Below are 24351 nucleotides of genomic sequence, written 5' to 3'. Positions count from 1 at the left end.
CATGAATCAGCTTGATTTAATGATTTTTAAAGATGGGATATCAAGTCCTTTGACAGTGGCTTCTAAAAATAAGATTAAATTAGTGAAACAGTAAGTTCTCCGTTACCCAAAAGTCCAAGTATTCTTATATAGTAACTAGTGGTTATTGTTTTCCATAAATCCAGTCCCACAGTGAAGTAAAAATTTCTCACTGGTAGTCATTCTTGTCAAGGTCTTTGGGTTTGCAGACTGGAGACACACTTCTCAGTGCTAAAGGACCAACTGAAAGTAATTTTGAAGCAATCTTCAATTTAGGAACTAACCTTTAATCAGAGTGGCTACAGGGGGAGTACAGCAGCAGAGTGGAATAAAATAATCCTGCCTTGCTGCCCAGATTGCAAAGACTGTTCAAGTACTTGCAATAGATCTCAGTTTCTGAATTTTTTCTCCTCTGCATTTATTACTTTGTCTTGGTAAACATTGGGCTAATAGTGTAGAGTGCATCATTAAAATAATAACATACATGTGTGCATATATGTATACACAGCGTGTCATGTCTACAAAAGAAGAATATGTCCTTATTCAGCATGCTTCCTATGAAGTCCTTTTATTGCACCTCTTCTTACTCCAGTTGCTACCATAACAATCCTCCAACAACAAGAGAGTAGTTCTCCACCTTCATAACTGTTGTTTTTGTGCAAAGCAATGCCTCAGATATGTTTTTTTTTTTGTGTGTGGAACAAGGCCTGAGCCAGGACCCGGGAGTGGGACTGGGGTGGGGATGGGGGGGGCACAGCACTGAGTCTGCCAGGTCTGACCTTCAGAAATGCTGCGAATTTGAAGGGGCAAATCTGGAGCCCTGTTTTTTGGGGCCAAGGCTTCTGTGTTCATCACACATTTCTTTTGGAGGGATGAAAAGGGTGCCCAGCCTTCCTTTATCCTCAAGGGCCCTCTGTGGGGCCAGCCAGTTTCCTAAGGAAGCCGGGTGGCAGATTCCCTTGGGATCTGGTGGCAGCCGATCTTCAAATTCACCATATGTGGATAACAGCATGACATCCCACCATTGCAGTTGCTGGCTGCTCTGGTGTGACGGCCCTTAGGCATCTTGTGTGCCTGTCTGACATCGCATCTGGGGGGAAAAAAGGTTGTCCTGGAGCACCGTGTGAAGTTTTGTATTATTCTTAAAGGAAGAAGGAAAACTTGTTACGGCCTTTTTTTTACTATAGAGAAAGGTAGTAAATAACTAACAGACGACAGTTGTTTCTAGTGCCTGTTTTAGCTAAAATAACGGGGGTTAATTATTAAACCTTTTACTTAGTTGCTCACTTGTGCTGCTGATGCTTTAATCCTGGGTCACAGAAAGTTTAAGAGTGCTTTACAGGGGAGACTCACTTCTTTTTGCCTCAACCTTTCCACACTGACGGGATGTTACGGGTTTTGCTGCTTACTCTCTCTGTAGTTGCTGTTGCTGATGCTGAGCTCTGCAAACCAGGTATGTTTTGGAGATGATTCCCATCCTTCCGGAGGTAAATGTAGCTATAAGCTTATGCCTACAAAGCTGTCAGCTTCTCATTTTTTTATTTTAACTGGTTGTTTCCAGTTTGAAGATTGAAATGCTGAGCATTCCCCTTTCTTATAAGTTTGTAAATTAAGTACAGAAGTTGATCTCACTTACTTCAAAGAGGTCATCGTAAACGTTACCGAGACTCTGTAGGGCTGTGGCATTTTTCATGCTAGTAACATCTGTTCTCCTAACTAGGTAATCTGTTAAGACACTTTTAGAAGCTGTGATTTGTGAAATAATCAGATAAGTAAACAATTTAAAAACCTATTTTGTCTGACTATCAATATATGTTTGCTTTTTTCTCTTTGTATCAGATGCACAAAATGCTTTCAAAGTGCGGCTTAGTATCAAAACAGCTTTGGGAGATAATGCAGTAAGTAAAGTATCTTCACGTATTCTTCCTAACCGAATATCTGTCAAAACAGAAGTAATATATACTGTAAAATTTATGAAGGCAGCACAAGCAGTTTGTTCTGAAGTGTTAATTGTAATAGCTTGTTCAAGTCATGATCCAGGCATCCATTTCTTGACATTTGACTAGCCTGCTCCTTAAAATGTCATCCTTTAAGAGAACTATAAACCTTGCCTTTTCATAAAGATAATTTTCTGTCAAAGATTTTACTTTTTCCTGGCAAAACAGTAGAGATGTTACCCTTTATGCATGAGAGGTGCTGCATAAATCTAAGTCCATATTTTGGGAAAAGCACTTCTGCTTGAGCCTGCTAATTCTAAAGTCAAGCATGATTGGGAAGAGAAGCAGGAAAAGGTTGTTAGGTCTTTATGAAACGGGACTTTATGTCAGGCTCTCAGACATGCATGATCTGTAGAGATCATTCAAGCATATCTCATCAATTCCCTGCTAATGTAGGGCTCTGGATAGTGGCCTTTCTTCTCTGTGGGTGGTGCACTGGCTAGTCTCATGAGGACTGAAATGCTTTGGCTTAATTCAAGTCCTTGCACTTAATGTAGAAGTACTGGTGTGAGCAATAAAGGTTTGTGATACGTAAGAGTTTGGGACATTAGATGACAGAATGGTACTTACTGATCTAAAGCGTTATGAAATGTGGCAGAGCCTAGTACTTCATTTGCAGTTTCGAATGCTTAGAGCAAATCTGCATCGTGTTACAGGGCTCAGCATAAAATTAGATATGAAATGCCTTGGACAGTCATTTCTAATGGAAATCTGGTGTCTGATTACGTTAGGAGCTCTGGGAAGCAACAAGCAGTAGGTTAGATGTTATAAGAGATTGAAGATAAGAGAATCTCCCTATGACTGTAGAAGCCATTCTAAAATTACCGTGAAATATCAGGTAATTTAAACTAGCATTAGCAGAGATCTAATTCCACTGGTAACTTCAAAACCAGGCAAATTGGGAAGAAATATTCAAGATACTTGCTAAAGTATTTTTCTGCGGAAATTCATATTGAAGTCAGTTCTCTTTGGTGAAAGCCTGGTTTGTTTAAAAATTTATTAAAAATAGTGTAATCCTGTGGCTGAAAATATGTCAAAATCATTATTGAAGCTCCTCTTGATTATAACTGCTAATATTTTGATTTAATCTTGGCTCAAAATAGTATCAAAGAATGAAAATTGCAGTTCCCAGTAGTGTTCTTTCTTAGTGCTTTGTACTCCAACTATAGTAAAATAAGGGGGTTTTGTTTGATCATTTGTGATTTTTTTATTTTTTGTCCAAAAAGGGTATGATACAAATCATTAATCTTAAAGTCACTTTATATTACAAGAAAAAAGCAATAACTGAGGAGTCTACTGTTTTTTGTGGCTAGATAGTAGTCTATTTCATATAACAAAGTGTGTGAAAGCCCTAAGAACAGGACAATCTAGAAGAGCATTTTAGAACAACATGTTGAAAGTGGTGTGATACCATACAAAATTACCCACAAATAATGTACAATTTATTAAGTGCACAGGTAATAATAGTTCCTTTTCAGAGCCATTGCAATCTTCTCTGCAAATGACTGAATTTGAAAACTGAAACTACTATCAAACTGAAATTCATTTTACTTGAAGACTTTGGAACACTTTACTTTTTAATTTTATTTATTTTAGCAAAGTAAAGGGTAATACTGTCATTGTATCACCGTAGGACACAGTCAGCTTAGAATATCTTGATATGATGCTTTGCTGTTAAATCCCATTTCATTCATTTCCAAGTCACTTCAAGATAGATGATAACAGAAAACCCTTATACTGTGGGCATTTTGGTCTAGGACTGACAGGATAACTCCAATGTTCATTCAGGGGCATAGGAAATAGGTTAGTATAGTTTTCCACATGGTTTAATGCATGCCATCTACTTTGTGTCATGCTAATATAGACAGGACATCATTTTTTAATTTGTTCACAAGGTAGGCTGTACTTTGGCAAGGAATGCCATTTAGTGTATTTATATAGTTCTTATCACGATGGAGCTGGCAAGAGTAGCTAAGATACAGTAAGTATTTAGCGGTTATCATTTTATTTGCAAATAAGGAGTGTACTTGACAGAGACGTTATTTGCTAACTGGTGGGAGGAAACACGGTGTCTGTAAGCCTGAACGGAAGGAAGGTGATTTATGAGTCTCTCTGAGGATGGTGTTACCTTTATGAGTGGCTTCTGGAATAGCTGCTAGTCACTAGTTGCTTCCTAATTATGGAGTTAGCAGAGTGGTAGAGAGTTAATTCAAAAGAGCCAAAGACAGCTAGGGAGCGAGCAGAAGTGATATGCGCTGAGAAGTCTATGTAACTCTGTGTCACCACTCAGTTTAACTGTAAGAGTCAAAGAGCTGGCACATGAGGGCTGCAGCCAGGTGAAGTAGAAGGTGCACTTCCCTTCTGGCTCATGTATTCAGGCTGTTCCTATGGTAGAGGATGAAGGGGAGGAAGGCTGACATGCACCTGGAGTTTTGCCACCAAATGGGGCCCAGAAGTGTGTTCGCATGTATGTTGTCACATGCCCGAATGGCTGTCTAGTTAAAACACAGAACTATTCAGGAGGGAAGGGACCTTAGGAGGTCCCAAGTCCCCTGCTGCTCAAAGCCAGGTCAACACTGAAATCAGATCAGGTTGCTCAGGTTGCAATCTTGTAGTATTATAATCTTGTTCTACTAGTTTAAATTTTGTCTTCCTTAGAGCACTACTATAGCATTTCATCCCACTGACAATGTATGCTCATCATCTTCTACCCATTATCTCATCAACCTCCTCTTTCACTAACAGGCACTTAAGACTCACGTTCACCGTCAGCTGTGTCTAATTCCGCTCCTCCTTAACATATAAAGGGTGGCAAGTTCGACTGAGCCAAGGTCTTTTTAGAGCAAAGAAGATGGTAAACGTTAATAATTCTGATACCATCATGTAATGTTTCATTGATAACAGAGTTATCTTATGTTTATAGTGTGTGGTTGCAAATTATGTTTAATACATTTCTTCTATAGCGGCACAAAATGTGCATCAATAGCTGCACTTCACAGGAACATAAGAACAGAAGCGACATTCTCAGTCATCATCTGCGGTCCAGGCCTTTGCAATGGCAGGATATAGATGAAACTGATTATCCCCATAGTAGAAGGATTCAGGTTTCTTTGCATCTATTCCTCCAACTAGAGAAAGTTTATGGTTAGAAATTGGCTTCTGGCAATTTGTGCCCACTTGTCTTTAGTTGATACAGTTGATTAGCTTAAAGGTATTCTTGCTGTACTTTTTCTCCTCATTATGTTGCCTCCCCCTGCATATCCCTGCGTGCAGTCATGTACAGAGGTTCTTGTTTATATGGAGCTCACAGCCATCTCCATCTCCTCTACCTCCTGTCTGATCACTGTTTTCTTGGGGCTTCTTGCCCTTCTGCCCAGAAGGTTGACTGCAGCATCTTCCTCTCACTCAAGCAGACCTCTGATTTCTGCTGAGCTTTCTCTGCAGGTCTCCTCCCCCATTTCTGCTGAGCTTTTGGTTTATCTGTCTTTTTTAAAGTGCTTACTCTTTCAGCTGGGGCTGGAGTTCCTCATTACAAATTATTTTCCCTGTTTTGAGATACCCTTTTTGTTACTTTGACTTAAAGAAGCTCTAGGCTACTTCATTATTTATAAAAACTAAATACTTGATATTGATAAATTGTGCATATACATGTACTGCACTAAACATAAATAAGTATATATACTTGGTAGTGCTGCATTGCATTTGTGTCCATGTAAGCATGAAATGGAGTGTACTTCATCATTATCCATTTTCAAGACAACAGATTACATTATCTCTTCAGCTGGTTTAATCCACTGGATAACAAATGACTTTTTTTGTGTCCTTTCGGACCTGTTCTCAAAGACTGCAGATGGCACGTAGGGATTTAGTCAATAGTACTACACACAGAAAAAGGAAGATCTTGCCTTTTAGTGCTGCTAATTATGCTCTGTGGTTTAAATACAGATGTCTTTAAAATTACGATAAATAGTTTTATGGCTGTCATCTATATTAATTCCTCTACTACATGATCTCTTTTTCTTTTAGTACTGGTTGTTGTCATTACTGTCATGTTTTCGTCAGTGCAGTGGGATCAAAATACAGGCTTTTATAATTTCTTTTCAAAGACACTCTCTTTTTTTTTTTTTTTTTTCAGTTTAAGTTCCCAGACTGGCACGCATTATCACAGTATGCTTACACCTTCCTTCATTCACAAGGCAAGAGTGGTGAGTCAGAACCCAGATTCTCAGCACTGCATCTGGATTTTAATGCTACTCAAGTTCTGTATTGCTCAGCTTTGTTGTCCCTGTCCTGGTGCATCTCAGAGAGCCTATTTCGCAACTCATCATTTTTCTAGGGATGATAAATATGATCAGTACAACATTCCGCCCTTTAAATGACTGCCGCCTTCCCTGTTTACATTCCCAGTCCACAGCATGTCAGAGCAAAATGATGCCTGGAAGTTGTATTCCTTCTTTCTGCAGAGAGGTTGCAGCTCCATGTATCCAAAATCAGAATTTAAAAAATAGAATTAAGATTTGGTATTTTCTATGCTGTTTACTGTTTTTTGATGTACATTGGTGGTTTTTGAATGTGTTATAAAGGCCCATGAGAAAGTAGGTCCAAGTTGTCAACAGTAGGTCCAAGTATCCACATCATTGGGTTTCTTGTTTGGATGATTACAGTGCGGATTTTTTTTAATGCTGAAAGTTAAAGATTAGATTTGTGTTCTGATTGACTGAAGAAAGCTGCCTCTAACCTCCATTAATATAATTCCAAGAAACTATTAATCTTTGTGATCTGATGAAAGGGGAAATTCAATCAGTATGCCTCAGTCATGTCTCTTGTTATAAAAATGTAATAGGTGCAGTTCTTACAGGTCATTAGAATTGCATACATGAATGAAAGCCCAGGGGAACCTAGTGAAGCTATCTCAGAAAACTGAAATTATGGAAGCATGATTTTTCATCAAGACAACAGAGAACAGGTTTTGGAGCCTGCATTTTCCTTCTTATTGAAGTAGTAAGGATGCTGTTTTCTTTCATCTCACTTGCGATGCAGTAATCCATACTATAGTTGAGTCTGTCTTCTGGTTGCAAGGATGATGTGCAGCAATAAGGCCATAATCTCATTTTATTTCCTGGTGTCCTGACATCCAACTCCCAGAGACTACCTTCAACATTAGCTTTTTTTTTTTTTTTTTTTTTGGGCAGAGCCAAATGGTCTTTGAGAGTGAATTTAAACCTCCTACTTTAACAGGGCTTATCCAGCAAAAGAGGCAAGGCCATGGGTGCCGCTGTGTGTGGAGAATTCTAGTAATATGCCTAGTCTTTGGTACAAGGAACTTTGCATCTCCAGTTTGGTCGGCTTTCAGAAACATTCAGTTCATTCAGTTTTTGGAAACATTCTTTGTACTTTATATTGCGCTTTATAACAACTGTTAGAAAAAGGTCCTTTGTGCACACTAAATAACGGTCAGGAATTTCTTTTTGTAACACAGCCAGAGAATTTATTCATTTTCTTGATCAATATAGCATTTCAAGTTCAGTGACTCCTTTCCCTTTCAGTACTGTCCGCACTACTGCTGAAACTGATTATTTTCCATCTTCCTTTACAGTATACCTGGGATGCCAATGAAGAGTACCTCTTCAAAGCAATGGTGGCTTTTGCAATGAGAAAATATTCCAGGAAGAGCACAACTCAGTAAGCATCTACTCTGATTTGCCTTTATACGTATTAACAATGTTGCATGTGGTGGCCCATTCTCTGCTGTACTGAACTGTAGAAATCATTATACACAGCTTCTAAAAACAGACCATTCCAGCATATTTGTTAAACACCAGATAGATCATACTCTCTCTGTCTTAAGCAAGCAGTATTCAATCTTTGGACCAATATCCCTGTTGATGTGAAGTGACACAGCTGTGGATCTCAGTGAGATTGTGCCAGTTCACTCTAGCAGAATCTGACACGATACCTTCTGGAGGCCATACTGGGAGGAGACGAAGGCACACATTAGCAAGGTCAAGAAATGCGGTACAGATCCTTGAATAAGCAGCTTTGGTGCACGTTTTCTTAGAGCGCAGCTTCAGCAGTATGCTGAAGATGAGCTGACTCTGAGAACTGGAAGGTGGGTGGCTCTGCTAGCGCTGTGTTCTGCTGGGTGTATCTATCCCCAATAGTGCAGTGGTTGAGTTACCTAGCATCAAGAAGTTTCAGATGTTGCAGTTCAGACATAAATCAGCCTTTAATTGGTTTTGGGATTAAGTCTACCCTGAGGTATTGAATATTCTTCTCAGGCTTCTGATCCTTGCTACTTATGAAATTAGATACCAGATTGGACAGACCATTTAGCAAACTATTTTCAGTATGTTCTTATCTTTCTTAAATGAGAAACCTTGTAAGTGTATTTCTATAGGCCTATTATTTTTTCATTGTTTTGCAATCTTAAAGGAAAGATTTATGGTTCTGGTAGGCTAATGAGGATAAGGTTCTCAATTTACTTTCAAAAAAACTGCTTCAAGCTGTCATTGCATCAGATGAAGCATATTCCATATTTGCAAAGATATTAGTTCACTTTAGTCACATGATGGTTATTGTGGCTGCCGCACTTTCTCTTAAATAGAAGGTGATTTTCCCCTCCATGTAACAGGAGTGTTTTGTTCCTTGCTCTTTCATTTTTGTCCCTCAGAAGTTGTCGCCTTTGAGCAAGAGAGCCATTACACCAAACTTAACAAAACCAGACAAGTACGCTACTGCACACAATTAAAATGAGACTTACAAAATATGAGTTCAGCATACAAGCTAATTAAAGGTGATTATGCAGGGCTTTTTTTCAGGTTTTCAAATTAGCAGAGTTTTCATCCAGTATCTGATCTATAAATGTTCGCTTTTGTATACCTATTTTAGTTCCAGGTCCTTTTTAAAAATTATTCTCTTCCTTCAAAGTCATGGTGCTTTCACACAGCAAAAAACCTGTGTCAGAAGCCAGTGATCTTTTTTTCTCTTCAAGCACCATTGCTTTCTGCAGACTCAACTAATATTAGAAAGCTTGGTGCAGAAATGGGAAAAAATCAAACCCGTATGAAAGGAGTTTTAATGGAAGTTATCTCTATCCGGTCTGGGAAATCATCGAATTCATGCTCACTTAATTCAGTTTCCTACCAAGACAATTTTTCCTATGGACAAATTTCATAATGTCAGTGTTACTCCAGTTCGGAGGTGGGGTTGGACACATCAATAATTTCCTGCTACTGTGTTTGTCAAAGGAGAAGTCAGTGTAATATTTGGAAACAGCTAGGTGTGGGCGTCTTTCCCTCTTTTTAAGATGGTATAGGACTTCCTTATGGGGTATAACTTATTGGGGTGTACCTTGGAGGTATGACTGATCTAGGAGTTCTAGATACCTTTGGGGTCACGTGTAGATGGGCATGTCAGCCGAAGTACAGCTCTGCAGCTCTGAGATCTGGTACAACTTACTAGGCAACAGGATGAGGAGTTTCCTATCCGTAGATCTCTCCCAAATCCCAGGGTACCTCGGAGTCCGTGTTCAGTGAGGGAGAGCTAGATGAATCTCCCGATACACCCCAAATAACCCGCTTGTTACACAGGAGCAGGAAAGCTATGAAAGCCTCCATCCTGCTAGAAGTCCTGGGAATAATGCACTCCTTTCCCCACCCTCGTGGCTGTCAGCTGGAAGGAACTGGGTACAGAGGAAGGAGTGAGGTCCATCTCCATCTCCTCTGCAACGGGTATGGAGGTGTGGGAGCACTCGCCATCCTAGAGGGTACAAAGGGTACAGCAGCATGCCGTGCACACAGGAGCAGCACTGTCGCATAACTGGTAAGGATAGTGGCAGGGGCTCGCAGTGTGGTGAAGAGGGAGACAGAAGCAAGAGCTTGTGGCAAATAAATTACATTATGCTATGGGAGCTTTTACAGTTAAAGGCCAACATATTTTCATCAGGACCTGTAAAAGATCAATGATCAATTATTCTGTCATAAAAGAACAAACAAATTGCTTGTGACTGCATTCTGGTAGCATCTAAAGTTACGCAAATTTTGCATCTGGTTAATTAAAGATTTTTGTCAAAATAAAGGCTTATGAAAAATTCACCAGTATTTTACATAACCAAATGCTGGTTCTTCCAGGCTATAAATTCTGCACAGGGCCATAACCAGGATGTGACAAACCTCCCCTTTAACATCCCGTTAATTTCTAACACACTCGCAGCCCTGCAGTAACTCACAGCCACAACTAACTCCCACATGAGACCAAATGCCATTAACTTCAGCAAGCTGGATCAGGCCCTGATAATTTGTCTGGTGGATCAGCATAACCATTGTTGCAGCCTGTGCCACCATTTTTGAGAGTCAAAGTCACCTTTTGTTAGATTTCTGAAGCTGGATGAAAGCCAGGCTGTAACGACAAGCATTTGAATGTGCTGCAGTTGATGCTGTTGTTGCACTTGTGTATCCACTGAGTGACCTAACACAGAATGGACAGGATTGCACATTACATCTCAAGTTCTCTGAAGTTAATTTCTAAACTAAAATTTAATAAACCATGGAGCTGTGTTTAATGTTTGAAAGGCTTGTCAAATTTTCAAGTTTATGTGAAACTTGAAAATTTATGTGAAAGACACAATCCATCAAATTACTCAATAGTAATTAATACAGATAAAATAAATACTTCTTTTTTGGTGGAGAAATAAAAATCCTTTATTTCCTGCTCTACATATGGACTTTCTCAATACATATATTCATGAACTACGTAAGCCAACCTTCGATCTCTCAGTGTTAAAAAATGATTGTTTGTAGTCTGTGTTAGTAACCCTGGTTTCTCTAATCTGTGACTCATTTGAAATAATATGCATCTCTTTTGGGCCTGAGACTAGTTAATCTTTAGAGCAGAAAGAATGTCATCACATTTACTTTCATTCAAGTGACAGAATCTACTTTTGGTACATCTCCCCATTTGTAGATAAAAAAAGCTGCAGTTTTCCTCAACCAGAGGAAAAATTAATCAGACCAGAAAAAAAATCAGACCAGAAAAAATTAATCAACGTTATCCATCTTCCTAAAACATGCTATTTTGATACTAAAAATATTGTGACCATTTAGAACAACAAAATAAGCTTCTAGAGTTAAAGCTGTTATATCAAGGTGATCCCATGGCTGCTGCTCACAAAAAGGAAGAAAATAACATCCCTTTGCAGGAGCAGCTGTGCAGCACTAGGTTGGAAGAGGTCTGATGCTTTTGGGGGAGCTAGAGATAGGTGCTTGGGACTTGGGGCTGTGGTTCTCCCACAAGCTAATGGCTGCTGTAGGCACCCAGCTCCCTTTGAGTCTCTGGAAGCTCTTTCTTACCCCTAAACAATCGTTTAAATCTCCATAAGGAACAATGATGGTGTTTCAGGCCAAGGAACCATCAGGGTTTCCTGCCCTCTACTCACTGGTGTTCACTTGCAATTTTGGACTTTTGCCATGGTGCCATAAGGCCAGGACCAGGATCTTGTTGTTCTGACAACAGCCGCCTTATCCCCATGACAAAGGTCTGTCACTTTCTGAGGAAATAAGATGTCCGATATTTGTTCACAAATACACTTAATTAGCATAGTGCATGAAGAAGTCAGGTTTCTGAAATCTAAAGAGTGTAAAGGTATATTTTTTTTAATGCTTCTGCATGCTGTGAATCAAACCTACATACAAATAGCATAGGAAAAAAAGCCTATCTGCTGCAGAGAAATTGCATTGTTGCTTGTTGAACCAGTTTGTTTTGGTGTTTACTCAATCCCCTTTGAACTTCTCGTGAGCAGTATTATTCTCTTTGGAGACTGGAAGGATTTACAGCATTCAGATTCCACTGATGAAAAAGTGGCAGTGAAGCCAAGTTTTGGGTGCTTAAAATCGAGCAAGGATTTTAGACACAACAGGGAGCAGGAAGAAGGCAAAATTTACATATCCTACTGCGAGCCTTGCTAACTGACACATTCAGTACTGTTTGTTCTAGAGAAAGAGAAATGCTGCCCCAAATGATGACTGACTGCCCTATCTCAAGTTGAAAGCCCTTGACACTGTAGGGAAGACCCCAGGCTGAAGAGTCTCTGAGTCTCTGAATGAGAAAGTCAGGGTGTTCTGACAGTCTTTGTCTATCAAATTTATTTTTCTCTTTGGGGATTGGACTTTCCGCGCTCGCCCCATTTTGAGAACATCCGTAGGGCAACATGAACACAGATTTTCTAGCTGGACCAGTTTTTGATTGTGCCACAGAAATTCCAGCTTTAAGAACTGCAGAAGCATGAAGATTTAGGTCCTATGGTTATAAATTCTCCTCATGGAAAACTTCCTCTGCAGATACAATTTTAGATATTCTGTGAAGTCAGCAAGAATTTGTCAGCCACCAGCCAAAAGTAGACTCTTCCCCTCCCCCGCCCTCTAAATTTTGTGCTTTGCTTTTGTTTTGCAAGGAATAAATCTGCTTTCATCTTTTGACTGTTGCCAGCAAACTGATGTGAACATCTTTTCAAATTCCAGAGGATGGCTTTCCTCTTTTATCCATAAAAATTCTGTATTTGCAAAACTGACATTGTTCCAGAGAGGTAAAAGTGGATATTTCAGCTCTGCAAAATCATTGCTTTCCATTTTACTGCACGTGTCTAAGGAATATTTACCTTCTCCGTAAAATGAAAGGTTGCACTACTCGAGGCATCCAAAATACCACCCCCAAAAAAAGCTTTCAGCAGTAAGTAAAATATTTCTGCAGAATATCCATAATGAACTGCTGTGATCAAGCCAATACCTGTCCCACTTTAAAAGTGGGATGGAGACTACACATTCATCGGTAATTTTGGCTCCCTTACATTCCTTCCTACCTCATGCTTCCTGCTTCTCAGGCCGCCGTAGAGGTTATTTAATTATGTTTGTAATTAGCCAGCAGATGGCACTACAAAACAGAGCTCTGTGGCAGGGGAGATGGCTTGCAGCCGGAGACCTGTCACCCGGAGAGAGAGGAAAAAGAGCAGAGGTGGGAAAAGAGATGTTAAAACTTGCTTTTTGATGGTGGGCAGGCCAAACTTTAAAACCAATTATACTAGTTAGTAATGAGCATTACAGACATGACTGTAGTTAATTAAAAGAGAAACTGCATTCTTCTTTGCTGGCTCACAGCGGGGTTTCCTTCTCCAGAACAGCAGGTAGTGTCTGAAGACTGATCATCCCAAGCAGGGTCTGTCAAGAAAGGGCAGCTGTGGTGTGTTTGTGGCCAGGTAGACCTCATGCAAAGGTGAACCAAGTCCAGGCTGCTCCCTGGAAATAAAAATGATCCTAATTCTTGGTTCTGGACTTTCAGAATATCTGCTCGCTGCTTGGATACGGCCAATAAATCTGAACCCTGAGCAAAATTCTTTGGGTTGTTTATTAATGATATAGAACTAAATATTTTTTTCCCATTTTTATCTCTCTAGTTATCTGTCATTGAATTCATAATGGCTTTGACTGTCCTTTTATGATACATGCTGTGTTTCTTGCCGTGCTGTAATAAATGTCACCTTGTACAATTCCTGTATGTTACACAAGTTTGCCTGGTTTGTTTCTTAGTTGTGTGAATAAACTAGGAACAGATAGAAGAACACAGGGGCACTGTCTTCCCTCATTCACTGTTGATATTAATGTATTAGCCTTCACTTATTTAGTTTGAATACTCATGATGATGTAATTCCACGAGGTTTTTCTAATGATTGTTCCACCATTTACTAGTATTAGTGGTAGAAAACAAATTTGTAAGAATCTGAAAAAAAGGAATTTAAAGGACATTTGCACACTTTTTACATAGTATGCCATGAGAATCTGCGTGCCTGTGCCCTTCCAGTATTAACTTCACATAAAGCTGAGCAATCTTCTTTTAAAACAGATAAGTATTTGTCATAGCATAAGCTAAAGGGCATAGGCTGGTGCCAGTAAAATGTCTAAATTTAGCCTGTTGCCTCCACTCAGTGCCTGACTCTGTGAACAAAGATGTCAAAAAGAATAACATCAATTTCATTGCTCTTCCCTCCAACAAATATATCCTGTAGAAGGAATGCACTCACTTGAAAATCATGTGGGGAATCTCCCATGCTTTGTTCCTGTGGTATTAGCTGTCAAAACCAAAATTCTTAGTTCACCAATGACTTTGCCCTATTATATGGCCTTTGTCACAGCCCTGATGATTAAGATGCAAATATGTATTTTTCCATTTGATTACACTAAAAGAATGTCAAGACCATGCAAGTTTGTAATAGATTCAGAAATTTGTTTGAAGACTCAAGTTTGGTCTCAATAAGCTTTTTTTCTTTTTTATCATATTGGAAAATGGGAAATGCTGTAAGCGGTATTTCTTCTTTGAGCACTAACTGTTAACTTTTTTTAAAAGTAAGACTTTTCCCCTCTTTAGACGAAAGCAATACTTGAAGAAAATCTGAAATATGTCAATTATTCCTTCCGTGCTTCTTTGATGATGGTTTTTGTTTTAATTATCTGCAGAATTTCCAATGTGCTGCTCTGCAATGTGACAGATCGGGTGTCATTTTGGTTTGTGGTCACAGATTCTTCCAAAAATGTGACAACTGTTCCTGGAAGTGAGGTAGAGGCAGCCATCAGGTACAGTCACTGCTTCTGCAACCTTTTCTTCCTTGCTGATTGAGGATGCTTTCTCTCTCTGGGGCTTGTATAAATGAGCACTCTGCCTCTTTAAGGATGAACTAATCCAAGTTGTTACAACACCAAGGGGTCAGTACTCTTTCATGCATGTGAGGTTAGAAGGATTTTTAACAGTCCCACAGAATGCAAAGCATGTGAGCCTTGGGATTATAACCTCCGAAGGAGTCTTACTCTTAACGCTGGAGCCTCAGAAGAAATAGAGTCCCTTTCCAGAGCCCTACCTGTAATTTGCTGTACAGTCTGTGGCACATACACTGCTCTTATCCAGCTGCTACATTTCCCAGTGAGAGAATCTTCTCTCTCAGATGACAGAATTGCACACTTTCTGGGTGGGATTTATATCATTTAACTTTGTGTGCCACATGCACATCCATACCTGGACTAATGACCATAGGCTCCCTTTCGGTGCTTCTTGTCTGACTTAATTTAGAAGTCAGTTTTCACATGAGAAGAGCTCGTGTGAACCCTTCATGAGCAGAGCTGGCTGTGTCCCAGCTTGGCTTAAACAACCTTATACTCACATTCTTTTCATACCAGCTCTGTCTAGAATGCCAGTCAATATCTTAGCTGAGCATTGCTTGTACAAAGTACCATGCGGTACAGATCAGTTTGCTTTCTACTAAATATTGCATTCTGTAGACAATAAAAGCAAGAGTGTGGAGCTGAAGAGGGGAAAAAGAAAAAATGAGTAATCTCACTTCAATGGTTCACCAAACCTACATAAGGGGTTTATAGGGATGACTCCCACAAGCAGCATAACGCATGTACATTTCTCGAGCGCGGAGTGGAAAACAGACCTCTTTGTTTTCAGGCATTCTGTACTTTGTCTTGAAAATTCATGTTATCTCTATGGAGGTGTAATACCTAATTCCTGATGAATGAGTATGCGTTCTTTTGGAAAGATTAACTTTTAAGCTTATGAGCAGATTAAACTATTTCCTACAGAGACACCAAACAATAGCTTCATAGCATTAGTGGAGGAAGCAGATTATTTATTCACTGAAGCTCTCTGTAAGAGTGCTGGAATGCAGGGTTTTTGCATTTCTGTTATTCTTTGATACTTTCAGTAGCGTAAGCTGATTTATTTAAGTCTTTTATGTGCCCTGTTTGCCACAGAAATTGGATGCTATTATAGTATGTTTGGTTTTTTAACTGTTGTCTGTCACCCAATAAAGAATATGCTATTTATGAAAAGTTTTAATTCCTGCCTAACTTAGAAACAGAAAATAAAATGGTCTATAAAACTACAATACTTTTTATTCAGCCATTTCTGATTGCAGGCTTCCATGCTAAACCATTATTCTAATTCTTCATACTGCATTAGCACATAAGAACGCTACTCATGGACCAGAATTTCATTGAATGAGATTCTCTACAAAGTAAGAACAAAGAGGAAGGTAAATCTTCTCAGAGCTCTGTATGAGACCCAAGATCTTGCATAAGTATACACAAGATATATTTATGCATATACAAACATGAAATGCACCTGTAGTTGCCTGCATGTGGTTCAGCACATAATTCTGTAACTCCAGCCGTTAGATGAGGGTGAACAATGCTTATTTCAGCTGTTCACAATGATCCTTTCATCATCATAAGGATGAAAATCTTTTCTAAATCAAAGACGGCTTACTGTATTATGAGTCTTATCATATGCAATGGCTTTCAGTCCTCTCCAGGAATCCTAGCTTTCCATTAAGGCTAAGAACTTCCTGTTTAAGGGACAGTCAAACGTTATGATTTCCAAGAAAAGAAATTTGCAGAATTTCACCTCTAGTTCCCATATATCTGTTCTTAGGAAATGCTTGCTCTATGGTAAATAAATTGAATTGTATACAAGAAAGAGCTGCTGTAAATCATACAACTGCAATCGAAAAGAAGCTCTCAAGACCAATACATGAAACACATTTTCTCAAAAAATGTTAACATTTTGGAAAAGCTAATGAAAGATACTGCTAAAACCTCTTAAGGCTGCATAGACTCAGATCCAGAAATACCTGCAAATGCTTAGAAGTAGTGAATGTGGCTGAAGATATCCATTAAAGGATAGTACTTGTCCTACTCATGTGAAAAAGCGTATTTCTCAGACTTACAGTTTATCTAACGGAAAAAATGTGCAAAGTACAAATCCCTTTAGCTGCATCCTGCAGGGAAGAAAGGCATGTTGGCAATAGGGGTGGATTCTTCTGGACCATCTTGTATCCTGTGCCTCATGGACCTACGAAAATCTATAGCAGCGAGAGCAGATGTACCGGCCCTTAGCATGCAGGATGGTTCAGTTTGAGGAGCCAAGGGGCACTGATAAGTAAATCCTCTGAGCATTGCAGGGTAGATCTGCCACTCCCATGCTAATCTTGAATGCTGCATGAGCAAGACAACACAGCCACCCTTACAGATTACAACCTGCTATGTCTTTGGCACATGGTCCAAACCAGAAATAAATGCTAATATTGTATGTACTTTAGGTCTCATCTATATTTCTACTTTTTCAGATAAATACATACATAAGTCTGGTGTTCAAAACCCTGTCTGTGGGTGTCTATGGATTACTGACAAGGTCTATGTTAAAAGTGAAAGTCTCTGTAATCCTACCAACATCATGCTGGATCAAATTCAGCCCTGCCAGACTTGAAGCAGACACATGAAAATTCTTTTTTTTTTCTTGTATCTTTTTAACTTATGAAATACCGTCATAAAGATTTGTGATATTCTTTGTGTTTTTATGAAGGATGAACCGGAACAGAATCAACAGCGCATTCCTACTGAGTGAGAAAACGCTGCAGTTCCTGAAGATAACCTCAACTTTATCACCTCCTGTTGAACCGTCCACACCTGTCTGGCTTATCGTATTTGGTGTTGTTCTTTGTCTCATTGTGGCTGCAATTGTTTTCCTCATTGTTGCAGGGATTCAGCAACGCAAGAAGTAAGCGGCTTAGCCTTACTTCTGTTTTCACTGAATACTGACTGGCAAGTTAAGTCAGCTGGGGTGGTTTTGCTTTCCAGATCAGCCTCAGAGAAATTATAGCTGTGCCCTACCCGCCCCCTCCCTCCAGAGGTAAAGAAAACCCATGTGTCCTTTACTGAGGAAAGGGATTAAAATTTTCAACTGTGAAGTATAGTATATCTTAGTAATGCTGGGCTGTAATGAGGAAATAAGTATAAGAATACGATCCTACAAGCCACATATCTAGAGATGATAGCTTTACAAAGAGATTTGCTGTCATTCTTCTCAAGGTTTAATGTGCCACAGGTGAGCCTCCTCTCACAGATTACTCAAATAGCTACCAAGAGGGAGAAGGCTGGCAGTGACTGTGTCTCTTCCTTTGTCAAAAGCTGGCAGGGCTAAAAAAAAATTTGCTGCTGCAGTTTGAGAAGCCTCAGTAGAGGACACAATAATGATTAATGTATGGCCTAAGAGGGCCTGCTCAGTGGAATGGTGGTGCACGGTCTCACCTACCATTGACCTGATGAGTCCAACATACCCAGCCCTTCACAGTTCATGACCAGATCTCCCCATGAGCCTAGGAGTTTGCTGTTTGTCAGCAGGGTGGGAGAGAGATACTCTCTTTTCCTTTCAGTTTCTGCCCTGGGGTGTCACTGGTGAAAAAGGGAAGGCTCTTCATGCTTCCCTAGTGTGAGCATGTTGGAGCAAGACAGTGAGTATGTGGAGTTTTGGTTCTGCCATAAGGGGTAGAAATTTCTCAGCTGAGCTGAGATTCTGCCACAGAAGTTCAGCTGCTGCCATGCTTTAGGCTGCCATGGGGGTTACGTTAACACAAAATTAGGACTTCAGCAAGAGTCGTACAGGAACAGCAGAAGAACTTAAAAAGGGTAGATTTCTGCTGATAACTAGATAATTTTAAAGTTGTTGACTGTATGGTAGACTGCATCTGCAAATATATCAGAATAAGGGATTAATATATGAAAAGTGGTGTGTTGCAGAGACTTTTCCTTTCTGCCTCCTTATCACCTTGAAGAACAATGTTAAAAGACCTGAGAAAAACAATACTTACTGTGAAGGATAAGTGCTTCTCATAGACAACCCTTAGTAGTGTAGTCAGAATCTCTTCAGTTACATTTTGCATTCAGAAGAGTTGCATGAATTTGCAAAAACCCTTTCTGTTTTCCAAAATAAAATTCAACAAACAATAAATGAGAGATGCTGTTGGGGAAAGCCTGGGTAGGTACTTGGGTTCTGTGAGTAGTTTAAGCCCTGTCACAACCTTCCATGTGGTATGGGCTGAGTTATTTTATCCCCTGAAGCTAGGCAAACTCTCCTGTAAAACTGGAGAACAATGTTGCTACCTGGAGCCCATACCTGCCCTCTGTGTAGTTTCGTGGCTGTGTGTGTCTATATAGTGCCTAACTTAAAGGGGGTCTTTGAACATTTCAAATAAATGTAATATAAATAAAATATGCTAAATAGCTATGATTTTTCTATCTAAAATAATCTTTTATTTCTTCTTAATTCTTCTAATTTCTTCATAGTTCTTCATATCAGACTGAAAGACAGCATTTTCCCCCCTCTGTTTTCAAAATAACTCAGCTGAGCTTGAGCAGTTCCCTTCAATATGGTGTAAACTACATGCTCTTATTGTCATATTACCAGTAATATGGCTTGTTGCTGCCTGCCTACAGTCACTTGGCATCCTCTCTGTCTCATGCTCTTGTTGTCCTTTTAGTTGTTTGCTCCTTTTCACTTCTGCCTCTGCTTGCCTACTCTGCCTTTACGTATCGCTTTTCCTCAGAGCAGATTCATCAGTGATTGAACTCTAACCCTCCGTTCACATCAATGGCATCTACCGGCAGGGGCGGGGGAGTGAGAGGGAGGGTAGGACAAGCATGTATTTCTTCCATCTACTGTTGCAAAGACTGGAGAGGTAAAAGGGATGGTCTGGGCTGTTTGGCTTCTCGAAAGAAGAGCCAGACATCAGAGAAGAGAATTTTGAAAGTTCTCATCTCTTTTTCAGGCACTGAAGTATGTGACCAGGTTGTCAAAGACTTCAGCATGTCCAGTAATGAGTTTTCTTGAAAACCTGTCCAGAGCTGGCATAATGGCAGCTCTGTTGCCTAGTAAACTGTGTTGGAAATCTGGCCCCAGGGATGGTGTTGACTTCTCATAAATCTGGCATTTTGTCTTTATAGGCCTTTAAAGTACCAGTTAAATATCTTTGTTCAGATAAGCCCAAAAGCACGTGCTTCAGGCCATTCTTACTCAGGGTGGCAGGGAAACACATGATTGGCCTATAATGGAGTTTCAGTAATGAGTTAGACTCATGCGTCATTTCTTGAACTGAAAGATTTTCTTAATTAGGTCTTCACTGTGCATCCCTGCCAGCATATAAAATTCCAAGCCACAGCTGCCTGCAGCTTGAAGAGCTCTGTGTGATTATTGCCCTTGACTCTACAGTGAGCCAGATCAGACACACTGTCTCCCAGCCTCATGTTTGTTCTGCTGTCATTGCAGCAATAGGACACCTCCCTCTCCGATAACGGATTTGGCACGTACCCAAGGCAGAACCATCCTCTACTGGCTGTGCTGAACTAGGCTCAAGTCTACCCCTACCCTCCAAAATACCATCTGCAGCAGAGGCCATAAACGTTTGCCTTGGGAAAACGGGAAAACAGAATAAACGCACACAGTGTTTCCCTCTATTACTCTCCCAGCATCTAATTTGCAGCTGGGGACCTTCCGAAGCTGTATTTGGTCTTCGTGTATTGGGTAACCCACGATGTTTTCTCTTCCCTTAAATTGTTGAGTCTCCCCTTGGACACACAGAAATTTTTAGCTTCTCTGAATTCCTGTGTCAGTGAGTTCCACACATCTCCTACTCCTCACATTTCTTTTGAACCTGTGTCTTAGTATCTTCTTTTATGTTCTGCCCCCAGTTTTTGTATTAAAGAACGCTCCTTTTATGCTGTAAGAGCAGATACAGCAGCCAGAGGTCAGAGGTTTCCACTACCACCCTCCCCCCCATTTATTTATAGCAAGTCTGTAATGCCAAGAATCTCCCAAAGGCCAATAAAATTTTATTATTGTTAATATCGCTGTTATTAGCAGTTATACTGAGTCAGGTTGTTACGATTGTCCTGAGTCAGATTGTTACAGTATATGTTGCGGGATAGGAAGAAGCAGTGGAGCTGACCTTTGAGTTTCTTATCCTCTGAAACCGCTGATGCTGCAGGCTGTAAAGTACAGCAGGTTTTTCAACTATGAACTAGTAGATCTTAAGGTCAGAATAAATCTGGAGTTAAAGGAACAGCACGACATGTTGACTGGTATTTCTGCATTACATCTTCTTGTGGTTGTATTTTTTGGTAATTTTATTCAGCAACTATTTTAATATGCTTTTGATGAGAACTGAAGCCTGGAAAAGTGAAAGCCGTGCAATTGCTTGATCTAGAAAACAAAAATATAAAGTACTGGATAGGAAGGTGGCTGTTAATGAAGTTTGAGCTAAAAATGCAGATTTGCAGCATTAAGAGTACCTAACTTCTGGAGAAGATCATCAAGGAGTGTGAGGGCATTCAAGTCTCCACATTTGGAGTGTATAGTCTAAAGTTGATCTGTTTCTAAAATGTATGTTTTAATTTGTCCACATCATGGGGTGAAATCTATGACATGCATAACAGGGCCAGATTAGGTGTTTAGTGCAGTCCTGCCTCATGTAAAGCGAAAACCGATTTAGAGATTTTGTCCATTTTTTTTTTTACAACAGCTTTTCCTTCTGCAACCACCAGTCATTTTACAGAAAAAGGAGGTTAAGTAATATTTATAACATACTTATGACATGATTACTCTAGGTTTTCTGATTCCCAATCCTGATCTCAGACCACTAATAAGGGCTTCCAATTTGTGGGCCTCCCACCTTCCATGGTATATTTGCAACAGCAAAGAGGTGCGCTGTTTTATGCCTTTCAGAATATAACCTATTATAAATTTCTGTCTAAATGTCCAGTTTTCTGTCTGTGGAATCGTGGTGGAGTGCTGCAGGTCAACAGAATAAGATGATTTTCTCTTTCTTGTTTTTAGAAAGAATAAAGAGTCAACAGAGAGAGAAAATTTAGAAGAGAAAGGCGAAGTGACAGTAACAGTAGAAAATGGCAGTCCTTGCGAAGCGCTGGATTTAAAAGCAGGCCATGTTAATGGAGTCTTTGCAGCAGATGATGAACGGTTCACGTCCTTATGAAATGCTGCCATTGCTATCTGGTGTTTTTTGAAAGACTCCTGTGTCTACCTTATCTCGTCACTACTCCTGAATGTCAAGCATGAAGACAAGAAAAATGTCCTTTCACTTAATTTCCCTCGAGAGAACCTTTTGCTGATAACACATCCACTCGAACCTCCATTGCAAAGCTTTTGTTCATGAGCAAAGCAAATGAGAAGACCTCAGATTATATCCATTAAAGATTTCCAGAAGATGTGTGGCAGAACAGGGGTGAAACCTGCCTTGTGTCAGACATTTAATTTTAATGATTATTTAAATATGTCCATTGCTTGTTTTTCCCTGAGGTGAATGTGAAACGGCATTATTCCTGCATGTCACGGGGGAGATCATCTATCATTGTCAATTCTTGCTGGGCTTTCTTTCAAGCCATATGCAAAAGTTTCTCTGTAAAATGTAAAATTCTGTTTGCTGATATGCAGTAAGCCTTTGGATGGAATAGTGATCAGTGCATGAAAGTTTTCATTTATTGAGGAAAAAAAAAAGCAAGCTTTGGCAGCCTCCATAAGAGCAAGTTAAAAAGCATCTGGGTCATCTATAGCTTTAGGGCTAGCAAAGATCTGGTGCTTAAAGTGTTTTTCACTTAGCAGTTAAAGTCACGGATTACATGACCTGGAAATCAAAAGTTGCAAAAGTTTGAAATTTGTTGAAATCAAAAGTTGCAACAAAGGGCAGATTTTCCAAAGGTGCAGTCTCTGCTTAGTGGCCCAGCTCTCAATAAATCTATGAGGCCATTTCACAGCTCTTTGAAAAAATCTTACATTTTTAAATAATAAAACTAGAGTAGATTTCCAACACATAGCCAACCCGGGGTCAGATGAACCTTTATGTGACAGCTGGATAGCTTTTGAAAGACTCGGTGCTTGAAACACCAGCTGCTGGCCTTGGTGCACCTGACCTGGAGGAGAACGTGTAGGTGGTGGTAAGTTGGCAAAGACCATTCAGTTCTGTGTTTCCTTTTTGCGTGGCTGGGAGTTGAGGGCATCAAATGGTGCCAGACCCTGAACTGCATTGTTGGATTACTTTGGAGTCCACCATACATAGAGACTGCGCTATCTGTGCCCTAATCACATTCCCATTTAAATCAGTGATAAAATTCTGACTGATTTCAGAACTGGGCCCCAGTAAAGGGGAGTTGTATGTGTGGGTAACTGTACACAGAGAATGGAAGTGTGTTGAAGCAAATGATATTTGCAGTCACCAAATAGCTGCCCACGTTACTGGAGGCAGGACTTGACCATTAGCCATCCTGTTTCCAGTGTCATGTTTGGAGGCAATATTAGAAAACCCATTTACTTATGAGGGTTATTCCCTCAGACTCCTCACCAACAGGAATGGGGTAAAACAGGGTAAAAGCTGCTTGTAAAGGACAATCCAGTGTTCTGAAGGATACAAAGGTTTCTTGTCTCCCAAAGTACAAATTCTTCAGCATTTTGGCTGTTTTGAGCACCTTTGGCTGCCCATTTGACTCAGCGCTGGCTCTTGGGAACGGGGTGAGCAGAAGAGGAGGAATGGGGAGGAGAAGGGGAAGCAGCAAGAAGAAGGGAAGAAGCTGAGCGAGGGAAGGCTAGAGGAGGCGGGGAGAGAAGGGCTAAACGCAAAATAAAACTATGGAACCCACTGATCATTTGCCTCACTTGGTCTCATCTGTCATGGTTGTCTTTGACGTCCTGCTGATGGGTCCCTCTGGACAAAGGCTGCATCTTCTCCGTGTCCCAGGGGGTGCGCTGCTCCATTCTGTAAAAGGATTAATAAAGTCAGTTATTAGTGATAATATCTCAGTGCTTCAAAATTGCCATCCACAACTTGGAGATGTATTTCTGACAAGAATGTCAAAGATTAAGGTTACCAGTGCTTAAGATCGTTTATAGAGTACGGTGTTATTATTGCATCTTCAGTCATTGCTCTAAGGTCTTTCACTCAGGCAGAGTGTTATTGAGGTAATGCAGATCCCATCGTTTCTAAACCTTCACACTTTTCACATTCGTCGTATGACAGATAGCTACACTGCAGTGTGACCACAATGGATTGCCGTAACTGCAGCACCTCTGCCAGAACCTGTGAAGGATTTTGGTGAGAATATCTTGGCGGTGCAAGAGCAACCTCGAGCTATCAATTAAGATTTACTGTTATCCTGTATTGTGGTATATGATACCGAAATAAAATTCACGTGATATGAAAAAGGGCCAAGCATATCTGAGCATACTTCTTGGGGCCTGAGCGACGGTTCAATTCAGCCCATGGCACTGGCCAGCGATTTGAAAATAGACTGAAAGCCTCTGAACAAAACATTATGTGATGTGGGCTGACTCTGGTGCTAAGTATTTAATCACCGCCTTCCTCCCAGCTCACCTTTTAGACGCATAATTACTTTACAGCAATTTGGCGTCTTTTCCGCTAATGATGATATGGGATTCACCCAGAGCATACATCCTT

General features: G+C 40.1%; 1 protein-coding gene across 1 annotated transcript; it reads left to right on the top strand.

Moving 5' to 3' along the window:
- The first annotated feature begins 1226 nt into the window (after window positions 1-1226).
- Window positions 1227-24119, top strand: CLTRN (collectrin, amino acid transport regulator). The gene is made up of 6 exons (XM_054186595.1): window positions 1227-1471; window positions 1858-1916; window positions 7612-7697; window positions 14516-14632; window positions 17418-17612; window positions 21723-24119. Exons 1-6 carry the CDS (start codon window positions 1405-1407, stop codon window positions 21877-21879), a joined length of 681 nt encoding a protein of 226 aa, XP_054042570.1. The 5' UTR covers window positions 1227-1404; the 3' UTR covers window positions 21880-24119.
- Window positions 24120-24351: the final 232 nt, after the last annotated feature.

Source organism: Rissa tridactyla, chromosome 1, assembly GCF_028500815.1.
Source record: "Rissa tridactyla isolate bRisTri1 chromosome 1, bRisTri1.patW.cur.20221130, whole genome shotgun sequence".
In the NCBI taxonomy this organism is placed as follows: domain Eukaryota; kingdom Metazoa; phylum Chordata; class Aves; order Charadriiformes; family Laridae; genus Rissa; species Rissa tridactyla.
This window is presented reverse-complemented; position numbering and strand designations above follow the sequence as displayed.

Excerpts from the sequence above, each read along its gene's own strand:
- CLTRN (XM_054186595.1), top strand. The coding sequence starts at position 1,405 with ATGTTACGGGTTTTGCTGCTTACTCTCTCTGTAGTTGCTGTTGCTGAT. Across the intron at positions 1,472-1,857 it reads TGCTGAGCTCTGCAAACCAG|ATGCACAAAATGCTTTCAAA; the intron begins GTATGTTTTGGA and ends TCTTTGTATCAG. Across the intron at positions 7,698-14,515 it reads TCCAGGAAGAGCACAACTCA|AATTTCCAATGTGCTGCTCT; the intron begins GTAAGCATCTAC and ends AATTATCTGCAG.